The sequence below is a fragment of the Cetorhinus maximus genome, chromosome 24, assembly GCF_964194155.1.
Source record: "Cetorhinus maximus chromosome 24, sCetMax3.hap1.1, whole genome shotgun sequence".
NCBI lineage: Eukaryota > Metazoa > Chordata > Chondrichthyes > Lamniformes > Cetorhinidae > Cetorhinus > Cetorhinus maximus.
The window spans coordinates 45,835,064-45,862,577 of NC_135902.1; the positions used below are offsets into that span (position 1 = coordinate 45,835,064).

Consider the following 27,514-nt stretch of genomic DNA (forward strand, 5'->3'; position numbering starts at 1 on the left):
ATTTTGCTTAATAACGCTCTGTGAAGTGCCTTTGGGCGTTACATTATGTTAATGGTGCTATATAAATCTAAGTTGTTGTTGTTTAGACAAGGGAATGTTATTAATTCATGTCTTAAGTTTTTTTGTTACGATTTGGGTTTCATTAGCTATGCCCCATCCAGTAAGAGGATATTTTCGATTAATCTCCTTACTGTTTTTCAATTAAAAGTGTAAATGTCGGTAGACTTCCGGTCAGGAGTGAACACTGCAGGGACTGGTGTACATAAAATAATATTATTTAATTTGAGGAATTTTCTTTGTACCTTATGCTTCAGTTGCCCTGGTATGTTACCTATATTTCGGGAGGTCCTGTTTCTTATTCTTATATTCATTATATAGTTTTTCTATTTGGTTGTACACACTTGTTGGCTGACACTCAGTAGTTGTAAGTATCAGTGCAGTGAGGCTTCTGATTGGATACAGTTTAATTGTTACTCCCACTCGCTGACGCAATTTTGGCGCTAAAATTGACGGGGGTTTTTAGTTCTTTTACTTTCGAGTTCAGCTCTGCGTCTCCCTCCTTTATTTCTGCAGAGAGGGGAACCTATTTATTTATTTTCCTCCGATCTTTGACCCTATTTGTATAAGATTTTAGCTTTTTGTTTTTTATCTTTGTATAAGATTTGCTTTGTATTTGTGTCGCTATTTATATTTTATTTTCCAAGTACAATGAATACATGCCAGGAAAGCTCACTCTCATCTCCCCGCAAAGTGAAGGGTCAGATTCAGGTAAGAGAGAGAGAGAGAGGAGAAAAAAAATACAATTTTTACCCTTTTTAGACTAATCCAATATATTTATTTTAAAGATAAGAGGAATCTCCCAGCGCTGATATCCAGCTGGGTGGTGAGTATTTGAAAACGTTTTTCAATCCAAGTGAATGTATGACAAGGATACAGAAAACGACCCTTTTTTTGAAACTTGGTGTAGGTTTCGTTATTTCGGCAGTAAATTTGAATTTGATCCCATTTCTCGGGCAGCGTCACCTAAATATTGCGCCTAAACGCTGATGTTTCTCTTTGCAATCTTTCAGATCATCTTCGGACCAATGTTCTCGGGGAAAAGGTAACAGGTTTAACATTCTATTTACCCCCTTCCCTCCCTTATTTTTTTATTTTTTAGGTTCTGTCTGGTTGACCTGATGTGAATTTGCCAGTAAAATCCTTACTAAAGCTGTTTTGGCGCCAACTCTCCTTCCGCTCAGCTCTACCCCCTCCCCAGGCTCCAGGAGTTCTGTATAATCCTGCAAACTGCGAGGAGTTTCACAGTTGTTTCTCCCAGTGCTAATAGACCTCTAGTTAACTAACTGCATTTTAATTTGCGCTTTCCTCTCTCTCTCTCTGCTAGAAATCCGGTGTTGGCGCGTTCCCGCCATATTTCTGCTGACTGGTGTATTTTAAATCAATGCTTGGACACAATTGACATAAATATTTCAAATTAGCCCAACAACTTGGTCGAGGCTGTTGCCAGTTTCTTTAAATGCTTCATTTTCCCCCCCCTAATGTATTACCTACACTTTGGGAAGTCCTGCACAGCTCCATATAAATTCTTTCTATCTACAACCGAAGAGTAATTAAGAACAACTTGAATTTATATAGCGCCTTTTAACTTAATAAAACCTTCCCAAAAAACAAACTCTCAGGCTTTTTAAAACAAAATTTTGACACCCAGCCACCTAAGGTGATACCAACACGGGAAACTAAAAACTTGTTTAAAGAGGTAGGTTTTTAAGGAGCATCTTAAAGGAGGAAAGAGAGGTTTAGAGAAGGAATTTCAGAGCTTAGGGCCCAGGCAGCTGAAGGCACAGTCACTGATGGTGGAGTGCTTAAAATTGGGGTACTGAAATATCTCGGAGGGTTGTGGGCCTGGAGGGGATTACAGAGATAGGGAGGGGCAAGGCTGTGAAGGGATTTTAAAACTAAGGTGTTGCTTGAATGTAGTTCAGTGAGCACACAAGTGATAAGGGAACAGACTTGCTGCAAGATAAGACTCAGTTTTCAGGGCTTTGTATGGCCTTGAGTTTACGGAGGGTAGACTGTGGAAGGCTGCCCGTGAGTGAGAGTCGAGTCTACCGGTAACAAAGACATGGATGAGGGCTTCAGCAGCGGAAGAGCTAAAGCAGGGACGGGGGTGTGTGATGTTACAGAGGTGGATATAGGTGGTCTTAGTGACAGCTGTGGTTGAAAATTCATCTTGGGATTAAATATGACACCAAGGTTGCAAACAGTCTAGTTCAGCTGCAGACAATTGCCAGAGGGAGGGATGGAGTCAATGGCAAGAGAGTGGTGTTTGTGGCAGAGAATGAAGAAAATGGACTGGATTTTCATCCTTGAGGCGGGTAGTGGGAGTTTGGGAAAACTCCCAGCATTGCACGCCCGCCTTAGGGGACAAAGTAGCTCCAGGGGCATGATCTTCATTGCTGGGGGCCGGGTGTTGGCGGCAGTCCGGGCAGCCTGGAAACATTTCTTAGGCATTCGTGGTATGTGAATCAGGAAGCGGGCCTTTCACTACTTGAGGCCTATATAAAGGGCCGTCCTTTAAGTCAGTCACTGCGAGACAAAGGAAGTTGTCACGGGTTCACAAGACTCTGGGACACTGCAGAAGCGGTCAGGTGAGTGAAAGTTAAGAATGTTGGCCAACTGGATTTTTTTGCTGTAGGAGATGGCCCATCATGAGTCTTCCATAGGAAACTTTAGATTGTGAAGTCTGACCATTGGAAATGTGTAGAGTGTCCACACACAGTCATTCACTGTGGCCAAAGATCCACCATACCCAGCCATGTAGATGTCTGCACCTTTGCAACTGCAGCAAGTCACGACACTGCAGCAAGTGAAATGAGCATAGTAACTCAGCGGCTGGACTCAGAACTCCACTTGCAGATCCTTCATGTTCTGCCACACGCCCTTTTACTGTCACAATTTCAAGTGTGGGCGCCCAAAAGTGCCTCACCCATAACCGTGACATCAGCACATTGCCTTCACTGCCTTTGTGACTCCAGGGTCCTATAAGCTCCAGAACACTCTGCCATTTTGGGATGCTCACACACAAACACACTGCACCCAGTGAGGGTTACCAACCTTCCAAGATTGCTCGGGATTCTCCAGCAATGGATGGAAAGGCTGTTTGGACACAGGAGTTCATATGTTGGAACTTACAGGAAAATGTCCAACTGCAGCTGGCAACTGTATACCCAACAAATGAACAAACACCCCTAACAACATCAGCCTGTGCACAACTCAGGATTAAGCTTGCAGCAAGAGATTGCACATGAGTATTGAGTAGCAGAACCCATAGCATGATCCTCATCCATATACTTTATTCATTGTGATGGCAGGATTTCCTAGAGGAGCGGCCATGAGTAAGTCTCATGGATTAAATGCACCCAGGTTCTGCGACCAGGACCTGTAGCTCCTGCAGGAGGTTGAAGGCTAGAGTTAAACACTTTATCCAGTGGGTAAAAAGAATCTCCTGGTGTTACCCAAGAGAGCCTGGCAGGCAATAGCAGTGGCGGTGAGCGCATCAGGTAAACAGCAAAGATCTTGGATACGGTGCCACAAGCAACTCCACGACTTCCTGCGCTCAAGCAAGGTGAGTTGCTTGACTGAAGCATGAATTTCCATCCACTTTGGGTGCCACGTGAATGAGACATCAGGTGGGACACAATTGGCACCTATTTCCCCATCATCAAGGATGACCGAATGGGCATGACACTCTTGTATGTCCAGGTGTTCACGGGATGGCAATGGAATGCCCATTTTGATCCCAGATAGATCAGGATCATACCTGGATGCTGGAGTCAATGTCTTTAACTTGTCTTTATTGACTATTAGCAGGAGAAGAGAACACTAAATGTAAAGATGGCCTGAACAGAAGGTGGCAATGCGAGGCTGAGAATGATTTATTCAGTGGAGGAGAGGGCCATACAAATTACACATGCGCGCTCTAGGCCAATATTGGTAATGGTGAATCACCCATTGCAGATGCCAACGGCAGGGTTATAGGCACCTTAGATCATGGCATCATTGATGGGGGTGATGGTTATTCAGCACACAGGATGTGGCCTTACTATAATGGACAGCTGGTGCAAGGTAGAGCATGAAGAGATGGTATCAGCCAATGGTTCAGCTCATATGGTTTCTGATATTGTCCTGTAACTTCATGTGCTCTCTCACTGACCAAGGATTACTAGAGTTGGTTGCACCTGGGCACTGCAGGAGGTGGTGTCAGGATCAGAAACATCTGCACACAACTCTCCTTGGAGGAAGGAGGGCAGTGATGATGTTCGAGTTGGCATCGAGGTTGGGCCTTGGGAGTCACCTTATGGGGCATAGCACTTGGATCAGTAGCAGCAGGTGTGCGGATCTCTGGCAGTTTCCCCAGGCAATGTGTGCTCATGCACTACGAGTAAAGGAGCCCTTTGTGGTGATGAGCTCAATTTTGTCTCGGGGGCTCAATTGCATGAGCTCCAAGTTCCAACCATGAGCGACAGGTCAATTTCATGGAGAGTCACATGCAGCATCACTCCGAGTGGATAAGCAGCATGAACTCCTGCAAAGGGAACAAGGCTCACTCAGTGCCCTGGCGCGTTCTGTTCAGAATATGAGTACTGTCCTCCATGGAATACATGAGGAGTTGTATACCCATAACTGGGCATTCTCGCTGGTGGCACAACAGATGATGGAATGGATGACTGCTGCGCCCCAGCAGGCCAGCCCATCCAACCCTCCAGAAAGACAACCCAGGGCTGAGGTGGTTGTAGAAGAGGATGAGGCCCCTCCACTAGAGTCCTTACCTGTAGCACGTGCTCCAGTGACCACAGCCGCTCCTACAGCAGCGCAGGTCCCGCAGACTTGGATAGGTCCCCAACGGGTCCCTGCACACTGAGGCCAGCTGCGATGCTCCTCAATGTGTTGCAGACAGAGAGATGAGGAGCCTGTCTCCGCCTCCTCTGAGGCAACAGAGGGCATCACGTTGGAGTGCCCGTGAGCAGATTTGATCACTAACGGGTTCACATGTGGTGTTATATGCCACACTGTTAAGTATGCTCTTTCCAATGTTTGTAAATACACCACAGAAATCAAAGGATTGATGCGTTGGGTTATATGTGTTGAGTTGTGCGTACAATAACAGGGTAAACATCAATGCTCTTAACCAGTGTCAGTAAATATTGGAGCCAAAAGTTCACCCCTTAGTCACCTGGCAGTTGTGAAGGGTGTGGCCATGCAAGTCCATCATTACTTTCACTCACTTTCAAGTCAGTCATACTTTCACTGCTGATAACAGCCAATCATGGGGTGTGTGCACCGCTGCCTGGGTTAGCATTTCAGGCCCACCTCTAATCGCCCTTGAAGGCGGTTGTGATGAGACGCCTTCATAAGACACTGCAGTCCATACACTGTATTTGCACAAACAGTGCATTAAGGAATGCAGCTCCAGGACTTTGACCCAACAACTGCATTTTCGTTCAAAGTCTCGATGTGCGGCTTGGAGGGGAACTTGCAGGTGGTGGTGGTGGTGGCCCTTGTCCTTCCAGTCAGTTGAGGTTGTGGATTTGGACGGTTGCTGTCGAAGGAGCCTTGGTGAGTTGCAGCAGACTGTCTTGCAGATAGTACACACTGCTACCACTGTGTGTCAGTGGTGAAGGGAGTGAATGCTTTAAGGTGGTGGATAGGGTGCCACACAAGCAGGTTGCTTTGTCCTGGGTGGTGTTCAGCTTGTTGAGTGTTGTTGGAGCTGCATTCACCCAGGCAAGTGGAGAGTATTCCATCACACTCCCGACTTGAGCCTTGTAGATGGTGGACAGGCTTTGGGAAGTCAGGAGGTGAGTTATTTACCCGGGAGAGAAGCAGAGAGCAAACCTGGTTTGAGGACGCGCGGGAGACAGCTGCTTCAGCTTCAGCTCTACCATGCCAGGTTTGAAGCAAAAAAATGAACAGTGACGTCACAGGAAAACTGTAAGTTGATTGGTTGGTGAGAAACTGCTGTTAGGGAGTGTCTTTAAATACCTGTAAATGAGAAAAGTGTATTATCTTTAAAGATGCAGCTACTTGGATTTAAGTAAGAAACAGTAGGAATAGGGGAGTAAATTTAAGCCAGGGCCGTAAAATGAAGTAATGAAAGTAAATTAAAGTTAACCTAAGGGAAGTAAAATTAAGACATGGCGGGGCAGCTCAGTGTGGAATGCATGTCCTGTAATTTGTGGGAATTTGTGCACACCCCTGGTGTCCGAAATGACCAGCAGGAAGTGCTGCCAGCTGCAGAAACTTGAGCGCTAGGTTTCGGAGATTGAGCGTTGGAGTTGGAGTCACTGTGGCACATTCGCGAGGCTGAGAACTACGTGGATAGCACGTTCAGAGAGGTGGTCACACCGCAGGCAGAAAGGGAATGAATGACCACCAGGCAGGCCAAGAGAACCAGGCAGGTAGTGCAGGAGTCCCCTGGGGTCCCGCTCGCTAATCGGCTTTTCCCTTTTGGATACTGGTGAGGTTGTTGATTCCTCAGAGGAGTGCAGTCAAAGCCACGTTTGTGGCACCACAAGTGACTCGGCTATACAGGAGGGGAGGAAGAACAATAGTGATAGGGGATTCATTAGTTAGGGGAACAGACAGGCTTTTCAGAAGCCGTAGATGTGAATCCAGGATGGTGTGTTGCCTCCTGGTGCCAGGGTCAAGGATGTCACCGAGCGGCTGCAGGACATTCTTCTGGGGGAGGGTGATCAGCAAGAGGTCATGATCCACATTGGTACCAATGACTTGGGTAGCAGAAGGGGGGGGTGGCCCTCCAATCAGAATTTAGGGAGCTAGGTTGAAAATTAGCAAGCAGGACCTCGAATGTAGTGATTTCCAGATTACACCCAGTGCCATGTGCAAGTGATAACAGAAATAGGAGATAAGGCTGGAAAGTGAATGTGTGGCTGGAAAGATGGTGCAGGGTGGAGGTGGGTGTGGTTTAGATTCCTGGGACTGGCTCTGGAGAAGACAGCACCTGTACAAGCCGGACGGGTTGCACTTGAGCAGAGCCGGGACTGAGTTCTTTGCTGGCGCTTTGCTAGTGGTGTTGAGAGGGCTTTAAACTAACTCTGCAGGGGTGTGGGAACCAGGAGAGAGTATTAGAGAGGAACACCAGGGTGCACAAAATACTGGGAGAGACAGATAGCACTAGTATAGAGAATAGTAAGTTAATAGCTGGAGTCCGAGTAAGGGAGAAAGTCATGAAGTCTAAATTAGGGTTACTGTGCATGTATGCGAATGCACAGAGTATAGTAAATAAGTTTGGGGAGTTACGGGTGCAGATTGCCATGTGGAAAAATTATATTGTGGCAATAACAAGAACCTGGGCTCAAGGAAGGGCAAGACTGGGTAATAAACCTGGGTACAAGGTGTTCAGGAAAAATGGGGCAGGAAGGAAAGGAGGAGGGGTGGTGGTGTTGGTTAAGGAGAGCATTGCAGTGCTGGAGAAAGAGGATGTCCCGGAGGGTTCAAGGACAGAATCAATTTGGCTAGAGCCAAGGAACAAAAAGGGTCCAGTTACATTGCTCAGTGTAGTCTAGAGACCGTCAACTAGTGAGAAGGATGTAGAGGAACAAACCTGCAGGGAAATTGCAGAGATGCAAACATATTTGGGGACTTTAGTTACCCGAATGTAGACTGGGACAGTGGTAGTGTAAAGAGCAGAGAGGGGCAAGAGTTCCCAGATTGTGTTCAGGAGAATTTTCTACAGTATGTGTCCAGTCCAACAAGAAAGGATGCACTGAGATAAAAACAAAAAACTACTGCGGATGCTGGAAATACAAAACAAAAACAGAATTACCTGGAAAAACTCAGCAGGTCTGGCAGCATCGGCGGAGAAGAAAAGCCCTTCTGGGCTGAATATTGAATTCAACAACTTTAGATCTTAAACTCCCCATCCCCACCCCGTTTCTTCCCCCTCCCTTTTGTTTTTTTCAATAATTTATATAGATTTTTCTTTTCCCACCTATTTCCATTATTTTTAAATCTACAACTAATACCTTGTCAGTCTTTCCACCCCACCCCCACTAGAGCTGTACCTTGAGTGTCCTGCCATCCATTCTTAATTAGCACATTTTCTTAGATAATATCACCACCTTCAACATCTTTGATCCTTTTGTCTGTGACATCTTTTGATTATCTGCTCCTATCACTGCTTGCTTGTTCCTACAACCACCCCACCCTCAACTTCTCTCTTCCCCACCCCCCTGCCCCCCACCTTAAACCAGCTTATATTTCACCCCTCTCCTAACTATACTCAGTTCTGTTGAAGGGTCATGAGGACTCGAAACGTCGACTCTTTTCTTCCCTGCCGATGCTGCCAGACCTGCTGAGTTTTTCCAGGTAATTCTGTTTTTGTTTAAGAAAGGATGCAATGTTGGACCTGGTTCTTGGAAATGAGGTGGGCCAAGTGGATCAAGTATCAGTGCGGGAACATTTAGGAGAGTGTGATTATTGTATCGTAAAGTTTAGGATAACAGTAGAAAAGGACAATGCGCAATCCAGAGTAAAAACAATTAACTGGGGGAGAGCCAATTTTAATGGGGCAAGAACCAAGCTGGGTTGGATAGACTGGAAACGAAGGTTGGCAGGAGAAACTGTGGCTGAACAATGGGCTACCTTCAAAGAAGAAATGATTCGGGCACAATCAAGGTATATTCCCTCAAAAGGGAAAGGTAGGGCAAACAAATCTGGAGCTGTCTGGATGAAAAAGGATATGAAAATTAATATAAAGAAAAAGTGTGCTTATTGACAGGTGTCAGGTAGAAAATCCAATGAAAATCAAGCAGAATACAGAAGGTTCAGAGGGGAGATGAAGCAAAGAGAGATTATGAGAGAAGACTGGCAGCCAATGCGAAGGAGAATCCCAAAGTCTTCTATCAGCACATAAATAATAAGAGGGTGGTAAAAGGAAGAGTAGGGCCGATTAAGGACCAGAAAGGGGATTTACACATGGAGGCAGGGGGCATAGCTGAGGTGTTATGTAAATACTTTGCATCTGTCTTTACCAAGGAAGCAGATGGTACCGAGCAATTGGTGACAGAGGAGGCAACTCTCACTAGCAGGGTTCAAAACTGATAAGGAGGAAATGTTGGATAAACTGTCGGTACTTAAGGTTGACAAGGCACTGGGACCAGATGAGGTTCATCCAAGGGTATTGATGGAAGTAATAGTGGGAATTGCAGGGGCACTGGCTATAATGTTTCAGTCTTCCCTAGACCCCAGTGAGGTGCCAGTGGACTGGAGAACTGCAAACATTAAGCACTTGTTCAAAAAAGGTTGTAAGGATAAGCCCAGCAATTACAGACCTGTCAGTTTAACTTCAGTGGTGGGGAAGCTTCTAGAAACAATTATTTGAGATAGAATTAGTAGTCACATGGAAAATGTGGGCTGATAAAGGAAGAACCAGCATGGATTTCTAAAGGGGAAATCATGTTTAACTAACTCGGTGGCGTTTTTTGAAGAGGTAACAAAGAGGGTAGATGAGGGTTATTGCTGTTGATGTGTACATGGACTTCCAAAAGGCATTTGGTACAGTGCCACACAACAGACTTGTGAGAAAAATTATAGCTCATGGAATAAAAAGGACAGTAGCAACATTGATACAAAATTGGCTGAGTAATAGGAAACAGAGGGTAATGGTCAATTGATATTTTTCAGGATGGAGGAAGGTTTGTAATGGAGTTTCCCATGGGTCGGTGGCCATTGGGCCCATTGTTTCTGCACTGGCTCGCTGAATGAGCATTATGACTCAGTGCCATTCTCCTGCCTTTTTTCTGTAATCCTGCACTTTGGGGACCCCTGCTTTTCCTGATATATATTAGTGATCTAGATCTTGGTGTGCAGGGGACAATTTCAAAGTTTGCGGATGATACAAAACTTGGAAGCATTGTAAACGGAGGGCAATGTAGAACTTCAAAAGGACATAGACAAGTTGGTGGAGTGTGCAGATGGGTGGCATATGAAGTTCAATGCAGAGAAGTGTGAGATGATTCATTTTGGTAGGAAGAACATGGAGAGACAATATAAAATAAGGGGTACAACCCTTAAGGATGTGCAGGTAGAGTACAAGAATTGCATAGAGTACAAGAGCAGGGAGGTTATGCTGAACTTATATAAGGCACTAGTTGGACCTCAGCTGGAGTATTGTGTACAGTTCTGGGCACCACACTATAGGAAGGATGTGAATGCATTTGAAAGAATGCAGAAGAGGTTTGCAAGAATGTTCCAGGGGTGAGAAACTTGAGTTATGAACGTAGATTGGAGAGTTTGGGACTGTTTTCCTTGGAGATGGGAAAGCTAAGAGGAGATTAGATAGCGGTGTTCAAAATCATGAGGGGGCTGGATATAGTAGATAGGGAGAAACTGTTCCCACCCGTAAAAAGGTTAAGAATGAGAGGGCCCAGAGTTAAATTGATTTGCAAAAGAAGCAAATGTGATGTGAGAAAAAAACTTTCTCACACAGCAAGTGGTCTAGAATGCACTGCTTGGAGGTGAGGTGGAGGCAGGTTCAATCGAAGCATTCAAGAGGGCAATTGTTAATCATTTTAATAAAAACAATGTGCAGGATTACGGAAAAAAGGCAGGAGAATGGCACTGAGTCATAATTCTCATTCAGAGAGCCAGTGCAGAAACAATGGGCCGAATGGCCACTTTCTGTGCAGTAACAATTCTCTGATTTATTCGCCTCAGAATTCCCAGCCTCTAACCTGCTCTGGTAGCCACAATATTTATATGGCTGGTCCAGTTTCAGTTTCTGTTCAATGGTGACCCGCAAGATGTTGATAGTGGGGGATTCGGCGATGGTAATGCCATTGAATGTCAAGAGAAGATGGTTATAGTCTCTCTTGTTAGAGATGGTCACTGCCTGGCACTTGCGTGGCACAGATGGTAATTTATGCTGCACAATCTTGATTTGCAGCATTTCTGTTGTCCATCTGTCATATCGACATGTGCTAAGACTCATCCGACACTGCACAGTTGCACTCTTGACGTAGGAGCCAGATTTCACTTAGTCACTCAGTGACTTGTTCACCCTGTATTTGGCACGATCCAAAATCCACTTACAGGCCCCTCTTGCTGCGTGGCATCTCGAGGTCAATCCCTCATTGTGGCTGAATGCAGACTTATGATGCTGAAGATTTCAGCCATTGTGATGCCAGAGAGTCTCGAGCTTACTAGTAGATTTTCTCTCTCCTGTCGGGGAATGTTCATCTCCTGGAAGAGGTGAGGTCCCTATGGTCTCGAGGGCACTTGTATGTCAATGGCCTGATGGCCTTTTGCTTCTGAAGGTGCATCTATATCCTCAATGTTGGTTATGAGAAATGCCCCTGTATTAGGTCCTCCCTGTTGACTATGATATATCAGGTGCAGAGTCGATTCTGTGTACTGGGCATCTATCTCAACATTTCCACCGTTGTGTCCCGTCCCCCATCCCTTATCAACCTCCTCCTCCTCAGCTAAAGGAGCATGAAACAATCTGAGGAGAGAAAACCATGAACAACTTCAGTTAAGATGGAAGTGGGAGGGCAGTTGGATGGTCAGTAGTTTAGTGGGAATAGGGTCGAGAGAGCAGGAGGTGGGTTTCATAGACAAGATGAGCTTGGAGAAGATATGAGGAGAGATAGGAGAAGAACTAGAGATGGAAACAAGTTCAGAAGTAGTGTGGGAGAAGGGAGCCTCAGACATTTATCCCAGTGGGTTAGGGTAAGTGAAACAGCAGACCGAGTGGTCTCAATCTTGGTGACAAATCCATGAGCTCCTCACACTTGTTGTGGTTGAGGGAGGGGGAAATTAAGAAGATGGTTTATTAATTAGGATTATTGCAGTAGGACGGCAAAAACAGCAATGAAATAAATAACCAAGAAATGTTTGTTTTGATGGTGGTATTTGAGGGATAAATGTCGCCCTGGGAACTCATGGAATCTATCTGAAAGACAGCGCCTCCAACAGCGCAGCACTCTCCTAATACTGCACTGAAGTGTCCACTTGGATTGTACTATCAAGTCTCTGGAGAGGGCTTTGAACCACAAACATGTAACTGAGTGATTAAAATATTACACATAAACCAAGGCTGCCACTTAAATGCAATATCCAATTTTATTTAATACATTTTCAAACTATAAAACAGCACAAGAAATTAGAACATTCTCTGGTTGATTCTATGAGGATTAAAAACTTTGAATAAATCAGTTGTTAAATTGCTGTAGGGATCCAAATTGACTCATTCAAAAGTTCTCTGTCTAAATTTAGAAAGATACTACTAAACAAACGCCTGCCTCTGGAGCTTTACAACCTCTCTCCTTTGTTAAAGCAGGAAAGTGGATTAAAAACACTGAAGATGTTGTGATTCTTTAAAGATTAAGAATGCGCTCAAGTCCCTAGAATGAAATTTGAACTTGACTCGGGCAAGAGTGCTACCACTGCCCATTGCTGACATGTTGCCAATTCTGAGAATTGAATTTTGTCAGTGTGGTAAGGTGCCAGTTCAGCATTGCACCTGCTGTTTCCTTTCCTTCGCTCAGCTAGCTCTCAATCTCAACCTGCTTCATCGGCTGAACAGATGCTTCTATAGGAAGAGAGGGCAATAACCCTCCCTTCTACAGTTGAGGATCAAAACCCGAATTCTGCGCACACTTTCAGCAGTCTCAACTTCACAACGTGTGCACCTGACTAAACCTTTTCACTTTTTTTTCTTTCCACTACAGCACAGAGCTGATGCGTCGGGTGAGAAGGTTTCAGATTGCTCAATACCACTGTCTTGTGGTAAAGTATGCAAAGGACACTCGGTACAGTAAGGAAGACCTGGCTACACATGACAGGTGAGTATTGAGTGCAGTCTTATAACTGGGAGTTGCAGCACACTGTGGCTAAGTGGGTACAACAGTCTGTGCTTGACCAGTGCTCATACTTTTACTATCTAATTGTGAACAAGGTAAATGTTTACAGTACATTACAGCTTATTTCTTAATGCCCCTTGTAAATAACAAAATACTTGCTGCTAACCTTGCTATGACTTTGGCACTTCTTAAATAGAGAGCTCTGCTCTGTATCTGCCCTTATACCAGATAATTCTCACAAACTCAGGTGGTGTGGTTCTGTGTCCTATTGTTTTTGACTGGAATCCATGGGCTTGATTTCTAACCTTCATGCCTGGAGATTAGCTAGCTGAGTTGTCCCTTAACTAGCTATCGCCCACCAAATAAGTGCTGCCAGTAGATGCCCTCTGCTCTCTTCCAAGGAATAGCCACAACGAGTGTGAAACTTCAGGGATATTTATAAAAATATCAATAGTTCCATTGTTTTAACTTTCTGTGGTGTGTGATGAGGTGCTGGGTCTGAATTTTAATTCTTGTTCCCCTAGCATATTTGTGAATTTCTGTTCCACAGAGAGCAGTGGAGTCTAGGTCATTAAATACATTCAAGGCTGAGTTAGACAGAGTTTTGACCTACAAGGGAGTCGAGGATTATGGGGTTAGGCAGGAAAGTGAAGCAAAGACCCACAATCCAGTCAGCCTTGAACTTATTGTATGGGGATTAGGCTGAATGGCCTACTCCTGTTTCTTGCCACCTTATGATCTTATTAATCACCTATAAGCTAAATTTTATTACACTGATATTCTGTGATCAAGCAGTTACAAAACCTGAAGCATACTAGTATACATTTCTCAGTTTGGCAGATTTTATTGTTCGTTTCTAACCCTCTGTTCTTCCATCCATCTGATTAATTGCTAACATATCCCTTTCCCTCTCCTTGGTTTCTCTGCCGTCTTTAACACAATCAACCCCAGCTCTTCAATGTCCAAAATACATTGGGGCTCGGGTGAATTTGCCCTGGAAACCACACAAGTAGCCTGCGAAAAATCAAAGACAGGTGCAGAAAATTTAAGAAGGATCTTCCCCTGTACATATTACTCGCATGATATCTCATGGGGAGTGGGGAAAATAACACAGTGTTTGATTTAAAGAGCAGCGAGTGGGAGAGAGACAGAATCTGTGAGGAGCTCCTCCTCCAGTCACAGATTCTCTCCCAAGCTCGCTGCTACAGCCCCTCCAATCACAGGTTCCCTCTTTCCCACTCTTGCTGCTCCTCTAGAGATAGGATCTCTGATTGGAGGAGCAGCAAAGCCAGGAGGGAGAGAACCTGTGATTGGATAATTATTCTATCCAGCCCTGCTACCACCAAGCAGGAAACCTTTGGCTGCGCCATTGCCAACCTTGTTGAGAGGAGGCTGCAGAGAAGCCAAAAATGAGAAAGGGGAAGCTGGCTGTGAAGCCAGTAATGAGGCTGGGAGTCGGATCTGGCTGCTGTCCATGCAGATGGGCCAGGGTTCTTATAGGAACCTAGGACTTTGGAGCAGGAGTTGGTCATTTTTCTGCAACTTTTTTGCAGTAGCTAGTAAGTGCTGACTGATTAAGAACATGTATGCTTCAACCTCCATAAAGTGTAAATCCTTTTGTTTAGTTCCTTCTAATGGTGTTCATGACAGTATGTCTGCCATATGTTGCATCTGCTGTTACTATTTAATACTTCCATTGCACATACTCTGTGATGGAGTTGTATCTCATCAATTTTAGTCTGAACCGCTGGATTCTGGATGGCATCTTCACAATTTCCTTCATGTTCAATAGGGTGGCTAGTGGCTTATGGTCTGTTTCTATTTCGAAATGCAATTCCATAACATTGAAAAGTTTTTGCACACCCACGTTGCTGCCAATGCTACAGTTTCCATCATGGTGTATGGTTGTTTTGTTTCTGTTAGTGACCTAGAGGCACAGTAGACTGGTCAATGCTTGCTGCCTCTCTGCACTTGAAATAAAACTGCCCCCAGACCTGTAGACGATGCATCTGCTGCTGCTACGGTCGGTAATTCTGGTTCGTAACGTGCCAGGATTTCAGAAGAGATAAAAAGTTGTTTAATTCCTTTGAAAGCACCCTGCTGATCCACATTCCAGCACCATTGTTAACCCTGTCTCGACAGCTATCTCAAGGGCTCATTGTCCTCTGCTAATTTTGGTAGGAACTTTGTCTACTTGGTTGGTCACCCCAAGGAATCTTTGAATCTCAGTTATGTTCCTGGTTTGTGGGAATACCCTGATTACTTTTGTTTTTTGTGGATCATCTATGATTCCAGTGGTTTGTACCAAGTGACCTAGAAACTCTATTATAGACTTGATGAACTTGCATTTTTGTTCAGTGTTAGATCTGCATCCTATAAGACTCTCAGGACTGTTCTGATTTTGCGATCATACTTTTCTCTCATGAAGCTCTGTATGAGCATGCCTTCCATATGGCATATTACTCCCTCCATGCCTTCTAGAACGAGAGGCGATCTTATTGAAACATATATGATCCTGAGGGGGATTGTTAGGGTGGATACTAGGAGGATGTTTCCTCTTGTGGGGGAGACTAGAACTAGTGGACACAGTTTTAGGAATAAGAGGCCTCCCTTTTAAGACTGAGGTGAGGAGAATTTTTTTCTTTCAGGGTCATTAGTCTGTGGAATTCTCTTCCCCAGAAAGCAGTGGAGGCTGGGTCACTGCATTAGATGTGATCCTGCGATTGGACAACCTTTGCTAAATAGTCATCAGTGTGCTAAAAATTATGCTGACAACCAATTGAAAATTGTCGATCTCGCAGTGCAGTACATTTGTGTGTACTGGAAGCTACATATACTAATACACAGGGCCCTGTTCTTTGTAGGCAGAAAGAGCATGAATGCACATTGCTCCTGTTTCAGCTAAACAAAATAAGTGATAAGTCATTCACTGGTTCATTCCTCAGGGCAACACCTTGACCAATCAGAGTCAAGTTGCCTGGTTTAAATTTCAAACAATGCTTGGCAGTTAACTGTCAGTCACCTGTGCATTTTCCACGGCAACGTCTCCACCAATCAGTGTCTGCTTGCCAACCAATCAGCACTCTCTTCTCATAAAGTTGTTGCTTCCCCTGACATTGGTATTCTTGCAATTTTCCTGATGAGTGCAAGACGAAAAGCTTTGACAAAATGTCTTTTTCAGCAATACTCAGTTATTATTCTATTATTACTGTGTTTAGGTCCTCCCTGTTTGACAGCAACTTGTTATATCAATCCTGTGGTTTTGCTCATGGTTACCTCTCCTAGTTGTTTGTCAATTCAGCACTCTCGGGGAATGTCTGCATTGCCTTTTATCTAGTCTCCTCACCCAAAGGACGGTTTCCCACTACCTAGAACCCTGCAGGCTTCTAAATGTTGCACAGTTGCTCTTTGAGTTTGACAGTAAGCAGTTGGAAACAACCATCTAGGGCACATAAAACACCTGAGACATATGTGGGCTTCACATGTCTAAGATTCCAGTTTCTCTGTCTTGGGGGTGGGGGGGCAAGCACTAATAATTTGAGGCAATTGTCAAATTCTACACCACAAATTTGATATTCTGTGCCTGTTTTGTTTTACACCACTGTAAACCTAAACCGAAGTGGGTCTGAGTTCTGCAATGATCACTGTGCTGATCATGCATCTTTGTAATTTGTCGTCCTCTAATTGGCAGAGTTAGTTGGGGTGCACCACACAGTTCTGAATTAGGATTGATGATGTTGGTCCAGAACTTGCATCTGTAAAACCTGCTGACGTTTTGCTTTTTTATCTCCTCAGGTTTACAATGCAGGCAGTTCCTGCAACAAAACTGAGCGAAGTTTACCAAGAAGCGTTGAAATCTGCAGTCATTGGAATTGATGAAGGACAGTTTGTAAGTGTGGCCCATCGTGCTTGCTTTACTTGAAATTCGAGTGTGCACTGTATTGAGAAATCCAAGCTATTCAGAGTCATTGTGCTGAATGCTAATCCCTGGGTAAATTCCCTTTTCAATAGATTAAGAACTTTGGAGTGGAAAACTTTGCTGTTTTCAACCTTTTAAGGGAACTGTGTGGCTTCTAAAGGTGCTGCCTCATTCTGGTACATGATTCAGCTCCCTCCAGGTATCTTCCCTAAGTGTAAACCTGGTAGTGACTGCTGGACTCCTCGACTGTGAGACACCATTGTAGAATCTAATCTTCTCTGGCCTGATAACTGGCAATATACTATCCAGCTGTGCTCTTGCCTGATTTCTTTCCCCCACCCCTGCCACTAGCTCTTACCCCAAATCCCCAATTTGGGGACATTGAAGCTAATTGTAGCAGCTTCATAGAATCGTAGAATGGTTACAGCACAGAGGGAGGCTATTCAGCCCATCATATCTGTGCTAACCCTCTGAAGGAGCAACACACCTAGTGCCACTTCCGTGCCTTATCCCCTTTTTCCTTTAAGATAATGATCCAATTCCCTTTTGAATGCCATGATTAAATCTGCCTCCACCTCACTCTTGAGGCAGTGCATTCCGGATCCGAACCACTCGCTGTGTGAAAAAAGCTTTTTTTCATGCCCTATTGCTTTTGCCAACTACTTTAAGTCTGTGCCCTCTAGTTCTTGATCTCCCCACCAATGGGAACAATTTCTCTCTATCTACTGTTATGAACAAGTGTAGAGGGGTGAACTGACTTCTCTATTTCCCACTCTCCTGTTGGTTCTAAGAAAGGTTTGCATTTTAAAAAGGATGTTGCATTGCCAATCCTGTATGTACTTGGCAGGGTGCAGCTGTTCAGGATTAAGCCAGACAGATATTCTTGAGTTAATCACGCTAAGAAGTTAGCTTTATTACCAAAACCCTGCCAGGTAAAAATATTAAAATGTTCAAATACTTCCTACTTCCCACTAATGTGTGCAAACACACACTCCAACCCCAAGCATACAGGAAAAAATACTACTTGAGAGAGCATCAGATGGTAAACTTGGCCAAGTGAGATGCAGGTGAAAAGGTAAAGTCAATAAAGATTCATTTGATTGTATCCAGGCCCTGGCTTTTTATTGAAGCAGTTGCTTTTTAATCGTGGCTGGTAGATCCCCTTTCCTCCTGGAATCAAAATCCGACGGTTTTAAATAGTCTCTGTTTACAGGGACGTAGACACTTTTTTTTTTCTCTCAGCAAAACATGGTTCGGACTTTGATGAAATATTGTAGAGAGGGAGACTCTTGCCACCTGTGACAGTCTGTGTGCTCCCTGCTTAGATCAAAATTTCAGTATCCACACAAAAGATTGTATCACATGACCTCTCCATGCCGGTTGTATATTACTAAGAATATAGAGGACTAGTTCATGTTTCGCATTCCTTCCCTTTATCCATTGTTCTGTAGCCAAGGTAATTTATTTTTTTAACATCCCAGCCATTAACTACTGAATGATCTGTCCTCCCAATCTTGATGAGATAGGAGGGAGCTGTTCACACCTCCAGGGGTGCCATTGTCTCTGGGGTCTCCAGGGAATGGAGTGTGACTCACAGGTACAAATTAGCAGCTACTTCAAGTTAGTGTCCTTTGTTTAGGAAAAATGCTTCTTTTTAAAAAGACTCAATATGTATATATGACCAGCTGATAAAATTACAAATTAATATTCTGTAAGCACATCTTTGTAACAACTCTGTGCAGTCCCCTCATGATTTTGAATACCTGTATCAAGTCTCCTTTCAGCCTTCTCCAAGAAACGTCATTCCGGCTTCTCCAACCTATCTACACAAGTTGAAGTTTCTCATCCCTGGAACCATTCTTGTAAATCTTCTCTGCACTCCCTCCAAAGCCTTCACATCTTTTCTAAAGTGTGGTGCCTAGAACTGGATGCAATACTCCAGATGAGGCCAAACCAGTGTTTGTACAAGTTTATCATAACCACCTTGCTTTTGTACTCTATGACCCTGTTTATAAAGCCTAGGATCCCATATGCTTTATTAAACGCTCTATTAACTTGTCCTGCCACCTTCAATGATTTGTGTACACATACTCCCAGATCCCTCTACTCCTGCACCTCCTTTAGAATTGGACCCTTTATTTTGTATTGTCTCTCCACATTCTTCCTAACAAAATGAATCACTTCACACTTCTCTGCATTAAATTTCATCTGCCACTTGTCTTTCCATCCCACCAGCTTATCCATGTCCTCTTGAAGTTCCACACCATTCTCCTCACAGCTTACAATACTAACCAGCTTTGTCAGCTGCAAATTTTGAAATTTTGCCCTGTACACCAAAGTCTAGGTCATCAATATATATCAGGAGGAACAGGGGTTCCAACACTGACCCCGGGGAAGTCCACTATAAACCTTCCTCCAGCCTGAAAAACAATCATTCACCATTACTCTGTTTCCTGTCCCTCAGCCAATTTCATATCCACGTTGCTACTTTCCCTTTTATTCCACCAGCTCCAGCTTTGCTGACAAATCTGTTGTGTGGCACTTATCAGATGCCTTTTGAAAGTCCATGCTTTCCACTGTTCAAGCCTAGTAACTCATTGCAGAACAAGGGTCAAACTTGGGACCTCCCCATTCTTACTGGTTCAGTACCGCACCAGGCATTGCACCTATCTACTGAGCTATTAGTGCTATCCATTCACCAGCCAGTGTGCGAGGGACCAGTGGTCTTGGAGGCTGAAAATTGTTTTGATTGCCCCATTGAAAAATACCTTGGGACGTTTTCCTACGTTGACAGTGCTAATGTAAAGGCGGGTTGTTGTTGATTTGGCTTGTCTGAATCTGAGGAAAGGTGCTGTTTCGGAGCATGATGTTGAATTTCTTCTATCTCTCTAGTTTCCAGACTGTGTTGAATTTGCTGAGGAAATGGCTAACAAAGGAAAAACTGTGATTGTGGCCGCCCTGGATGGAACTTTCCAAAGAAAAGTGAGGCTAACCCGTGAGGAATAAGTACAACTGCACATATGAGTACATCTTGTTGAAGTTGTGTGGTGCCTGTCCAATATTATAATCACATCCTTTACAACAACCAAACTGCATTCAGTCTATTTTGCCTGAGGGAGGGAAGGAATGCTTTTTATGAAATATACTCCGCAGCCATTTAAGAATTTCCATTAAGTTCCTGACCTTTTCCACGCTTAAGCAGAGGTCAGGCCCTTCCCGGGGGAGAGATCTAGTGGTTTTATCATTCGAGGCACTGTAGACTAATCACCGGCCCACCTCAACCCAAAGAGTAGCAATGTTGAAGTGGGTGGAGGGGCAGTCACAACATCTTACTTAAAACCAATTCAGAATGAGTGATGGTGAAATGGTACTGCACTGAAGGAGACCATTTGACCCATTGTACCTGTGCCAGCTCTTTGAATGACCTATCACTGCCCTGCTGTTTCCCAATATCCCTGCATTATTGTTCCTCTGAATATATACCCAATTCACTTGAAGGTTGATATCAAATCTGCTTTACCATCTTTGCAGGCAGTGTATTCCAGATCATCGTAGTTTGTACCATTTAAAAACAGCCTCCTCAAGTCTTTTGCTAATCACCTTAAATTGCGACCTCTGATTACCTACTCCCCTGCCACTTCATCTACTCTATCCAAATACATCTTAATTTAAATTCCCTTTAAAACTCTCTTCGTCAAGGAGAACAATTCCAGCTTGAGAGAGTCTCTCCACATAATTGAATTTGCTCGTCCCTGGTACCGACCTGGTAAATGTGCTCCACCACATTCGTTGTCTGTCTCGTGGAACCGGAAATTTAATTCCAGGGTTTTAATCGTTCCTGATTGCAGTGAGAGGAAGGAAACAGAATACTTGCTGTGCGGCAGGGAGAGAATTTGTTGTCTCTTGACGCGGCCGTGGGCCGATCTGATGAGCCACGGCGGCAATTCGTGAAGGAGTCGAAATCTATTGATTGTGTGTGAAACCTGATTCTAATTCTGTTTGTTTCCCTAGGCTTTTGGCAACATTCTGAATCTAGTTCCCTTGGCCGAGAGTGTAGTGAAACTGAATGCCGTGTGCATGGAGTGCTACGGGGAGGCTGCCTATACCAAGAGGCTGGGGGCTGAAAAAGAGGTGTGTGTTTGTCTGTCTTTCCCCACTTTTTTAGGTAATTACTTTGCTCTTTTTGCTTCCTGGATAAACCATTCCAAAAAGGCTGGGAATCAACTGGCACCTTGCCAATTGCCCACTCATTGTGTGTGACCCTGGGAGGAGGCATCACTGTGAAGTATGATCAAGGTGCTACTCAAGGTACACATCTGTCAGTAGAGGTTCCTCTGTCTCAGTTTTGGGCTCAGGACAGTTATAATCGCTGAGCTGGTCCCTCAGCTGAGGACTTGGCACAGGTGTGGGACCTACTTCACCCTTTATGGCTCAACTTCAGATTGCCAGACTTACTGAGCCGTTCGCAGGACCTCGAAGGGATTTAGTTGACAATTCTTTCAGTCACATGGCAGTTCAATTAAGTGTGAAGGGACCGACCCATTGCCTGTAACAGAGTGTGAAGCTAGTCCAGCCACAAATACCCTGTCTGTTCTGTGAGAGTCTAAATGCTGGCAGCTTTAACTATGCAAGTGAAACATAGAAAATAGGAGCAGGAGTAGGCCATTCGGCCCTTCGACATTGCTCTGTCATTCATCATGATCATGGCTGATCATCCAACTCAGCCTGCTCCCGCTTTCTCCCCGTATCCTTTGATCCCTTTCGCCCTGAGAGCTATATCTAACTCCTTGAAAACATACAATGCTTTGGCCTCAACTACTTTCTGTGGTAGCGAATTCCACAGGCTCACCACTCTCTCTGGGTGAAGAAATTTCTCCTCACCTCAGTCCTAAATGGTCTACCCCATATCCTCAGACCGTGCCCCCTGGTTCTGGATTCCCTGGTTTTATGCTGTTATCTGTTGTCCTTGGCGAGGGGAAAATTGATGGTTCCTGTTTCTGGGAAATGCACATCTAGTCGACTAAAAGTGGCATAAGGTTTGGCCTATGATAAATAGCCATTTGATACGCTTTCTCTCACACATACTGGGCCGTAACTTCCGACTAGAGCCGGAAAGTGCCGGCCCACACAAATTAGAAGAAATAAATTCCTACTTATTTGAAAATTACTTTGACACTTGCGTTCACCAGAGCTGCTTGGGGCCTGCATCGAAAGACTCCTCACAGGCCCCAGTATGGGTGCTTAGCTAAGATAGTATGGCTCACTTGCATGTGCTATAAGCTATATAGATTCACACACAGGGTCCTGTCCTTTGCAAACAGGAAGAACGTGCCCATGTATTGCAACTTCTTCAATTAAACAAAAGCTTGGGTGATATTCATTCCTCATAGCAATACCATCACCAATCAGAGTCGACCTGTCTGGTTTGAATTTAAACAAAAGCCTGACCGTTAGCTGTTCCCTGGAACATCCTTCCTGCATCTACCCTGTCTAGTCCTGTTAGAATTTTATAGGTTTCTATGAGACCCCCCCCCTCATTCTTCTGAACTCCAGCGAATATAATCCTAACCGACTCAATCTCTCCTCATATGTCAGTCCCGCCATCCCAGGAATCAGTCTGGTTTTGCCTTTGCTGCACTCCCTCTGCAGCAAGAACATCCTTCCCCAGATAAGGAGACCAAAACTGCACTCAATATTCCAGATGTGGTCCCACCAAGGCCCTGTATAATTGCAGCAAGACATCCCCGCTCCTGTACTCGAATCCTCTCACTATGAAGTCCAACATACCATTTGCTTTCATTACCACCTGCATGCTTACCTTCAACAACTGGTGTACGAGGACACCCAGGTCTCGTTGCACATTCCCCTCTCTCAATTTATAGCCATTCAGATAATAATCTGCCTTCCTGTTTTTGCTACCAAAGTGGATAACCTCACATTTATCCACATTATACTGCATCTGCCATGCATTTGCCCACTCACTCAGCTTGTCCAAACCTATTTGGATAGAATGGTGGGTAGCTAATTCTGTAGGTGAACAGTTGGGTTCTTTAAGACATTGTGCAAACACCTCGTATAGTATCTTTAATACAGAAATAAAATGTTTCAAGATGTTTTCACAGAGATGTAATGAAAATAATTGGACATAGAACCAAAGCAAGAAATTATTACGGAGTGACCAAATGGTCAAAATTGGAGGAACAGAGTTGGTGGGGGAGGGAGTGGTGTTGCGGGAGAGAATGTGATTCTAGGGCTAGAACAAGTTTCCAAAGATAGGAGGAAAGAAGGCCATGAATGGGATTTTTCCCATTGATTAGTAAATCTGGAGAAATCATTGGTTCCATTAGCTTCCCAATGGCTGAATATGGAGCATTGTTTCCTGGTCCTGGGATCAGTACCTCCTGGCGGACTTGTCTGGAGCTTTTTGGCAACAGGTAAAGAAGAAAGGGAATATTTCCTGTGGGTGTTTGTGGTCAAAGCTTGAAGACAAAACACGAAGAAGGATGAAGATGAAAAAAGGACTTTGCATTTTGTTTAGCACCTTTCATAACCTCCAGATGATTTAAAACTCTTTTTGCAGCAAATGAAGTACTTTTGCAGTGTAGTCATTGTAATGTTGGAGATGTGGCAGCCAGTTTGAGCACAGCAAGCTCCCACAAACAGCAATGTGATGATGACCAGATAATTTGTTTTTTTCACTGATGTTGGCTGAGGGCCATATATTGGCCAGGAAACCAGAGATTACTTCCCTGTTCTTCGAAATAGGGCCATGGGACCTTTTACATCCACCTGAGAGAGCTGTTATGGACAGGAGAGAGAGAAACTGAACTACTTTATCCTCTCTCCATCTGTCCATAAGCAAAGGTGTTTTTGAATTATTTTTAAAGTAGACTATGGTGTGTTTCCCCAACCCTCAACTTGAGATACAATTTAATAATAACTCGCATAATGATTAACTTAGAAGGTTAGTTTATTCATATTCACACCTGGGGGATGGGGGTTGGCAGTGTTCGCAACCTCGCACGCACGCACACACACACACACATATACAGTAAAGGGTATAGAAAAGAGGAAGATTTACAACTATGGGCAACAACAGTAAAAGAACCACACAAATGAATATTAGTTCACGTGATTTCCAGAGTCTGAGAAGTCAAAGTCCAGAGGGTGTTTCCTTTGTAGCTGAGTTCAGTCTAGATGAGTCCTGGTTGGAGACAACAACATAAGAGTCCTTGAAATGAATGATGATGTGGCACAATGGAGTTTCTGTGCTTAGACTGCTTGGCAGGCGATGACCAGAGACTTTTAAAATCAAACAGGCTTTGAGGAGGTGAGAGATGGTGGCTGGCTACTTGAGCATCTGGGAGCTGCTGGAGTTTTTTCTGGTTGGTGTTAAAATAGCACTCTAAGCGGTGAGGCTAGAAATGTAATATTAAAATGATCCAAAAGGCTAGAAGCATGGGGTCATGTTACATGGCCTGAAAATGAGTTAATTGCAGCCTCATAAGCAGTTTCTGTGCTTCTGGCCAAAATCCATCGTTTCCCTCAGGAACAAAATGGTGCTCGTTAACACTTCAGGTATAATAAGTTTTGAAGTCTGTGTCTTTGTTAGCGTCCCAACTGGAGGAATCAGTTTGTTTGTTAGTTGTCTCGTTTCATGATTATAATGTGGCCTGACAATGGGGTGTGAGATTCCACAAATGTAGGAGTGGAATTCTCTTGTTCTTGTAATTTCTGTTGGTAGCTCCCAGAACCAATGGGCAATCTTGAGTCATGTGACTTGTAGCAGCCATTTTGTGGTTCAGCAGAAGTCCATTTTAAAATAGCAAAAAAAGTCACGTTTTGATACATACAGTTCTGATTTCATGTCCTATTGACATAACAGAGCAAACAAGGCCTTGGCCAGTGTCCTCCAAAAGGCAGCATCTGTTAGGGCAGCACACCCTTCGTACTGCAGTGGATCTTGAACACACAACTTTCTGATTCAGAGGCAAGAGTGCTACGAACTGAGCCAAGGCGAAGTCAAAAAGCGTCTACGCCTCTTTCCCAAAAGTTTATAGGTGCTGGATCACTTGGAATTCCTAGGACTGAGCGTGATCGATTTTTGTGCAGTGGGGGGAGTCAAAGAATATGGAGTATAGGTTGGTAAATGAAATGGAGAGAGAGAGAGATGTCAGTAATGATCCCCTGGAATGATGGAACAGCCATGAGGGGCTGAATGGCCTACTCCTATTCCTGGTAGAATGACAAATCAATTTCTGCTCCTAGATTATTTTATTCAGTTCATCAGAATCCTTTCTTCAGTTTGGATGGAACTAAGAAACAGCAAGGGGCAGCAAACATTGGTGGGAGTTGTTTACAGGCCACCAAACAAGTGGTAATGTTGGGCACAGTGTCAATCAGGAAATTAGAGCTGCATGTAACATGGGTAATACAGTAATAATGGGCAACTTCAGTTTACATATAGACTGGGTAGACACTAAAGCCGTGGGGGATCAATTCCTAGTATGTGTGTACGAGATGGTTTCTGGAAAGAATGTTGAAGAACGAACTAAGGATCTGGCTATTTTAGATTTAAACTTATCTAATGAGAAAGAACTAATTAATAACCATTAGGATCTGTTAGCAAATAGCGACATGGTATAGTTTTACATCAAGTTTGAAAGTGATATAGTTCATTCTGAAACTAGGGTCCTAAATCTGAACAAAGGAAATTATGAAGATATGAGGGGCAGATCAGCTATGGTGGATTTGGAAAATACATTGATGATGGTGATCTCATTGAAACTTGCAGAATTCTTACAGGGTGTGATGGGGTAGATGTGGATAGGATGTTTCCCCTGGCTGGTGAGTCTAGAACCAGGGTAATAGTCTTAGAATAAGAGGCAGGCCATTTAAGACTGAGATAAGGAGGAATTTCTTCACTCAGGATGTTGAAAATTTGGAATTCTCTACCCCAAAGGGTTGTGGAAGTTCAACCATTGAGCATGCTCAAGACAGAAATCGATAGATTTCTGGACACTAATGACACATCAAGGGATATGGGGATAAATGACAGAGGTAGATGATCAGCCATAGAATGTTTGAATGGCAGAGCAGGCTAAATGGGCTCCTGCTGCTCCTATTTCCTATGGTCTCTCCCTTGCATGATTTAGTTCAGTGACTTGTTTTGTACCAACAGGTTGAAGTGATTGGCGGAACAGACATGTACCGAGCGACCTGTAGGCCCTGCTACTTTGAGAAAGTTAGCCTGTCGGGCATGGAGAGTGACAAGGAGAACACGAATCAAGAGGAAACTCATCAACATGTAGCTTCAAAACACCTCTCTTCCACCCAACAATGCAAATCACCAAGAAAACTCTTTGAAAACCTACTGGTCTAACTTCTGAAGTTAATCCTCCTTCCTCTACCACCAACATCCCCCATCACCCCCCCTCCCCCCCCCCAAACAACTTTTTCTCCTCTTTTGAAAGTGTTGACCTATGTTGGGTGTGGCTCCTCAGCCCTAGCCAACTCTTCGGTACTTAGCCCCAAGCACTGATTCTTGTGCAATTCTGCGCGCAGTTATCGAGGCTAATTCTGCTTTGTTCCCTTCTTCCACACTTGCACTTTCAGTCGGAGACTGGATAAATCCTGAGGAGTGTCCACAATATTACAGGGATTGTTTAAAAAAAACAATATTGCATCTTTTCTCTTGCCTGCAAACCGCAGTGTGTTTATTTATACTAACTGCACTATTTTAAGATCTGCAAAAAAGCCCTTTTGTATCACTTCAGTTGCATTTTAACTATGGCAGAGGTACTGGCTCTGTTCTCTTATGCCTTGCTTGTTCTCCATGTGAGTCTAGGCAGTGATTGCCAGCTACCAAACTAAATTAACCTTTCACCTGCTACCCATGATGGACACATCTTCCAGCAGTCACTGGATGATAAACAGAACCTATGAAAATATCCTCACCCCAATCATCTCCCAAAGCTGTGCTGCAGGAGTACAGCTAAAGTTTAGCTTTTTTAACAAATTATAGATGTGTACATTATTTTTTTAAATATCTTTGTAATTAGTTGCTCCGTCTAGTTTATTAAAGTGGCCACACAGGAAATTTGCAGCACAGATCAGTGGCCACAGTCATCAATAGTTACTGGCTCTCAAACAGAAAGAAGATCTCCCAGTCCCAGGTGTGTTCTTTAGTTAGTATTCCAATGCAGGTTAGTGTGACAGGATTATTTTGATGTTGTTGGCAATGATTAACTTTGCAGCTATCTGACACTGGAGAGCAGGGCTGTCATTAACTGCTGTGTAGAATACTGGCAGATGGAAAAAAACCTTGTTTTTTGTTATTAACCACCATGTTTATTTAACTGAGAAATCATTACTGTAACTATTTAAATAGAAAAAGGTTGGTATTATGAACTAAAAGTTTGATGGTCATGGCTCCAAAAGTCATGCATTTTAAAATGTGACTTTACTGCCATGTATATGTGATCAGAGCTGATGTATTTTGATGGTAATATTTTGTTGGTGCTCTGAATACTCAGTAACTACGAATGCTCAGAATATACCCTCTATTTTAGCACTGCCACTTCAATCTAGACCATTACTCTTAACATCAGTATAATTTAAGGTAAATCTGAGGACTTAATCTCCAATGTATTCCTTTCTGTTTCATGTTTCCTACATTTTTAAAAAATAAAGTGAATTGCATTTGTCTGTT

General features: G+C 43.8%; 1 protein-coding gene across 1 annotated transcript; it reads left to right on the plus strand.

Moving 5' to 3' along the window:
* The first annotated feature begins 478 nt into the window (after positions 1–478).
* On the plus strand, positions 479–27,514 carry tk1 (thymidine kinase 1, soluble). The gene is made up of 7 exons (XM_078571155.1): positions 479–768; positions 1,071–1,102; positions 12,753–12,866; positions 16,680–16,773; positions 19,696–19,785; positions 20,815–20,934; positions 25,985–27,514. The coding sequence occupies exons 1-7, from the start codon at positions 709–711 to the stop codon at positions 26,183–26,185; spliced, it is 711 nt and encodes a 236-aa protein (XP_078427281.1). The 5' UTR covers positions 479–708; the 3' UTR covers positions 26,186–27,514.

What these genes read in the sequence shown, in the direction of transcription:
- tk1 (XM_078571155.1), top strand. Translation starts at nt 709, where the DNA reads ATGAATACATGCCAGGAAAGCTCACTCTCATCTCCCCGCAAAGTGAAG. An exon ending in CCAATGTTCTCGGGGAAAAG is followed by an intron (nt 1,103 to 12,752) that starts GTAACAGGTTTA and finishes TTTCCACTACAG; the next exon opens with CACAGAGCTGATGCGTCGGG. An exon ending in ATGGAACTTTCCAAAGAAAA is followed by an intron (nt 19,786 to 20,814) that starts GTGAGGCTAACC and finishes TTGTTTCCCTAG; the next exon opens with GCTTTTGGCAACATTCTGAA.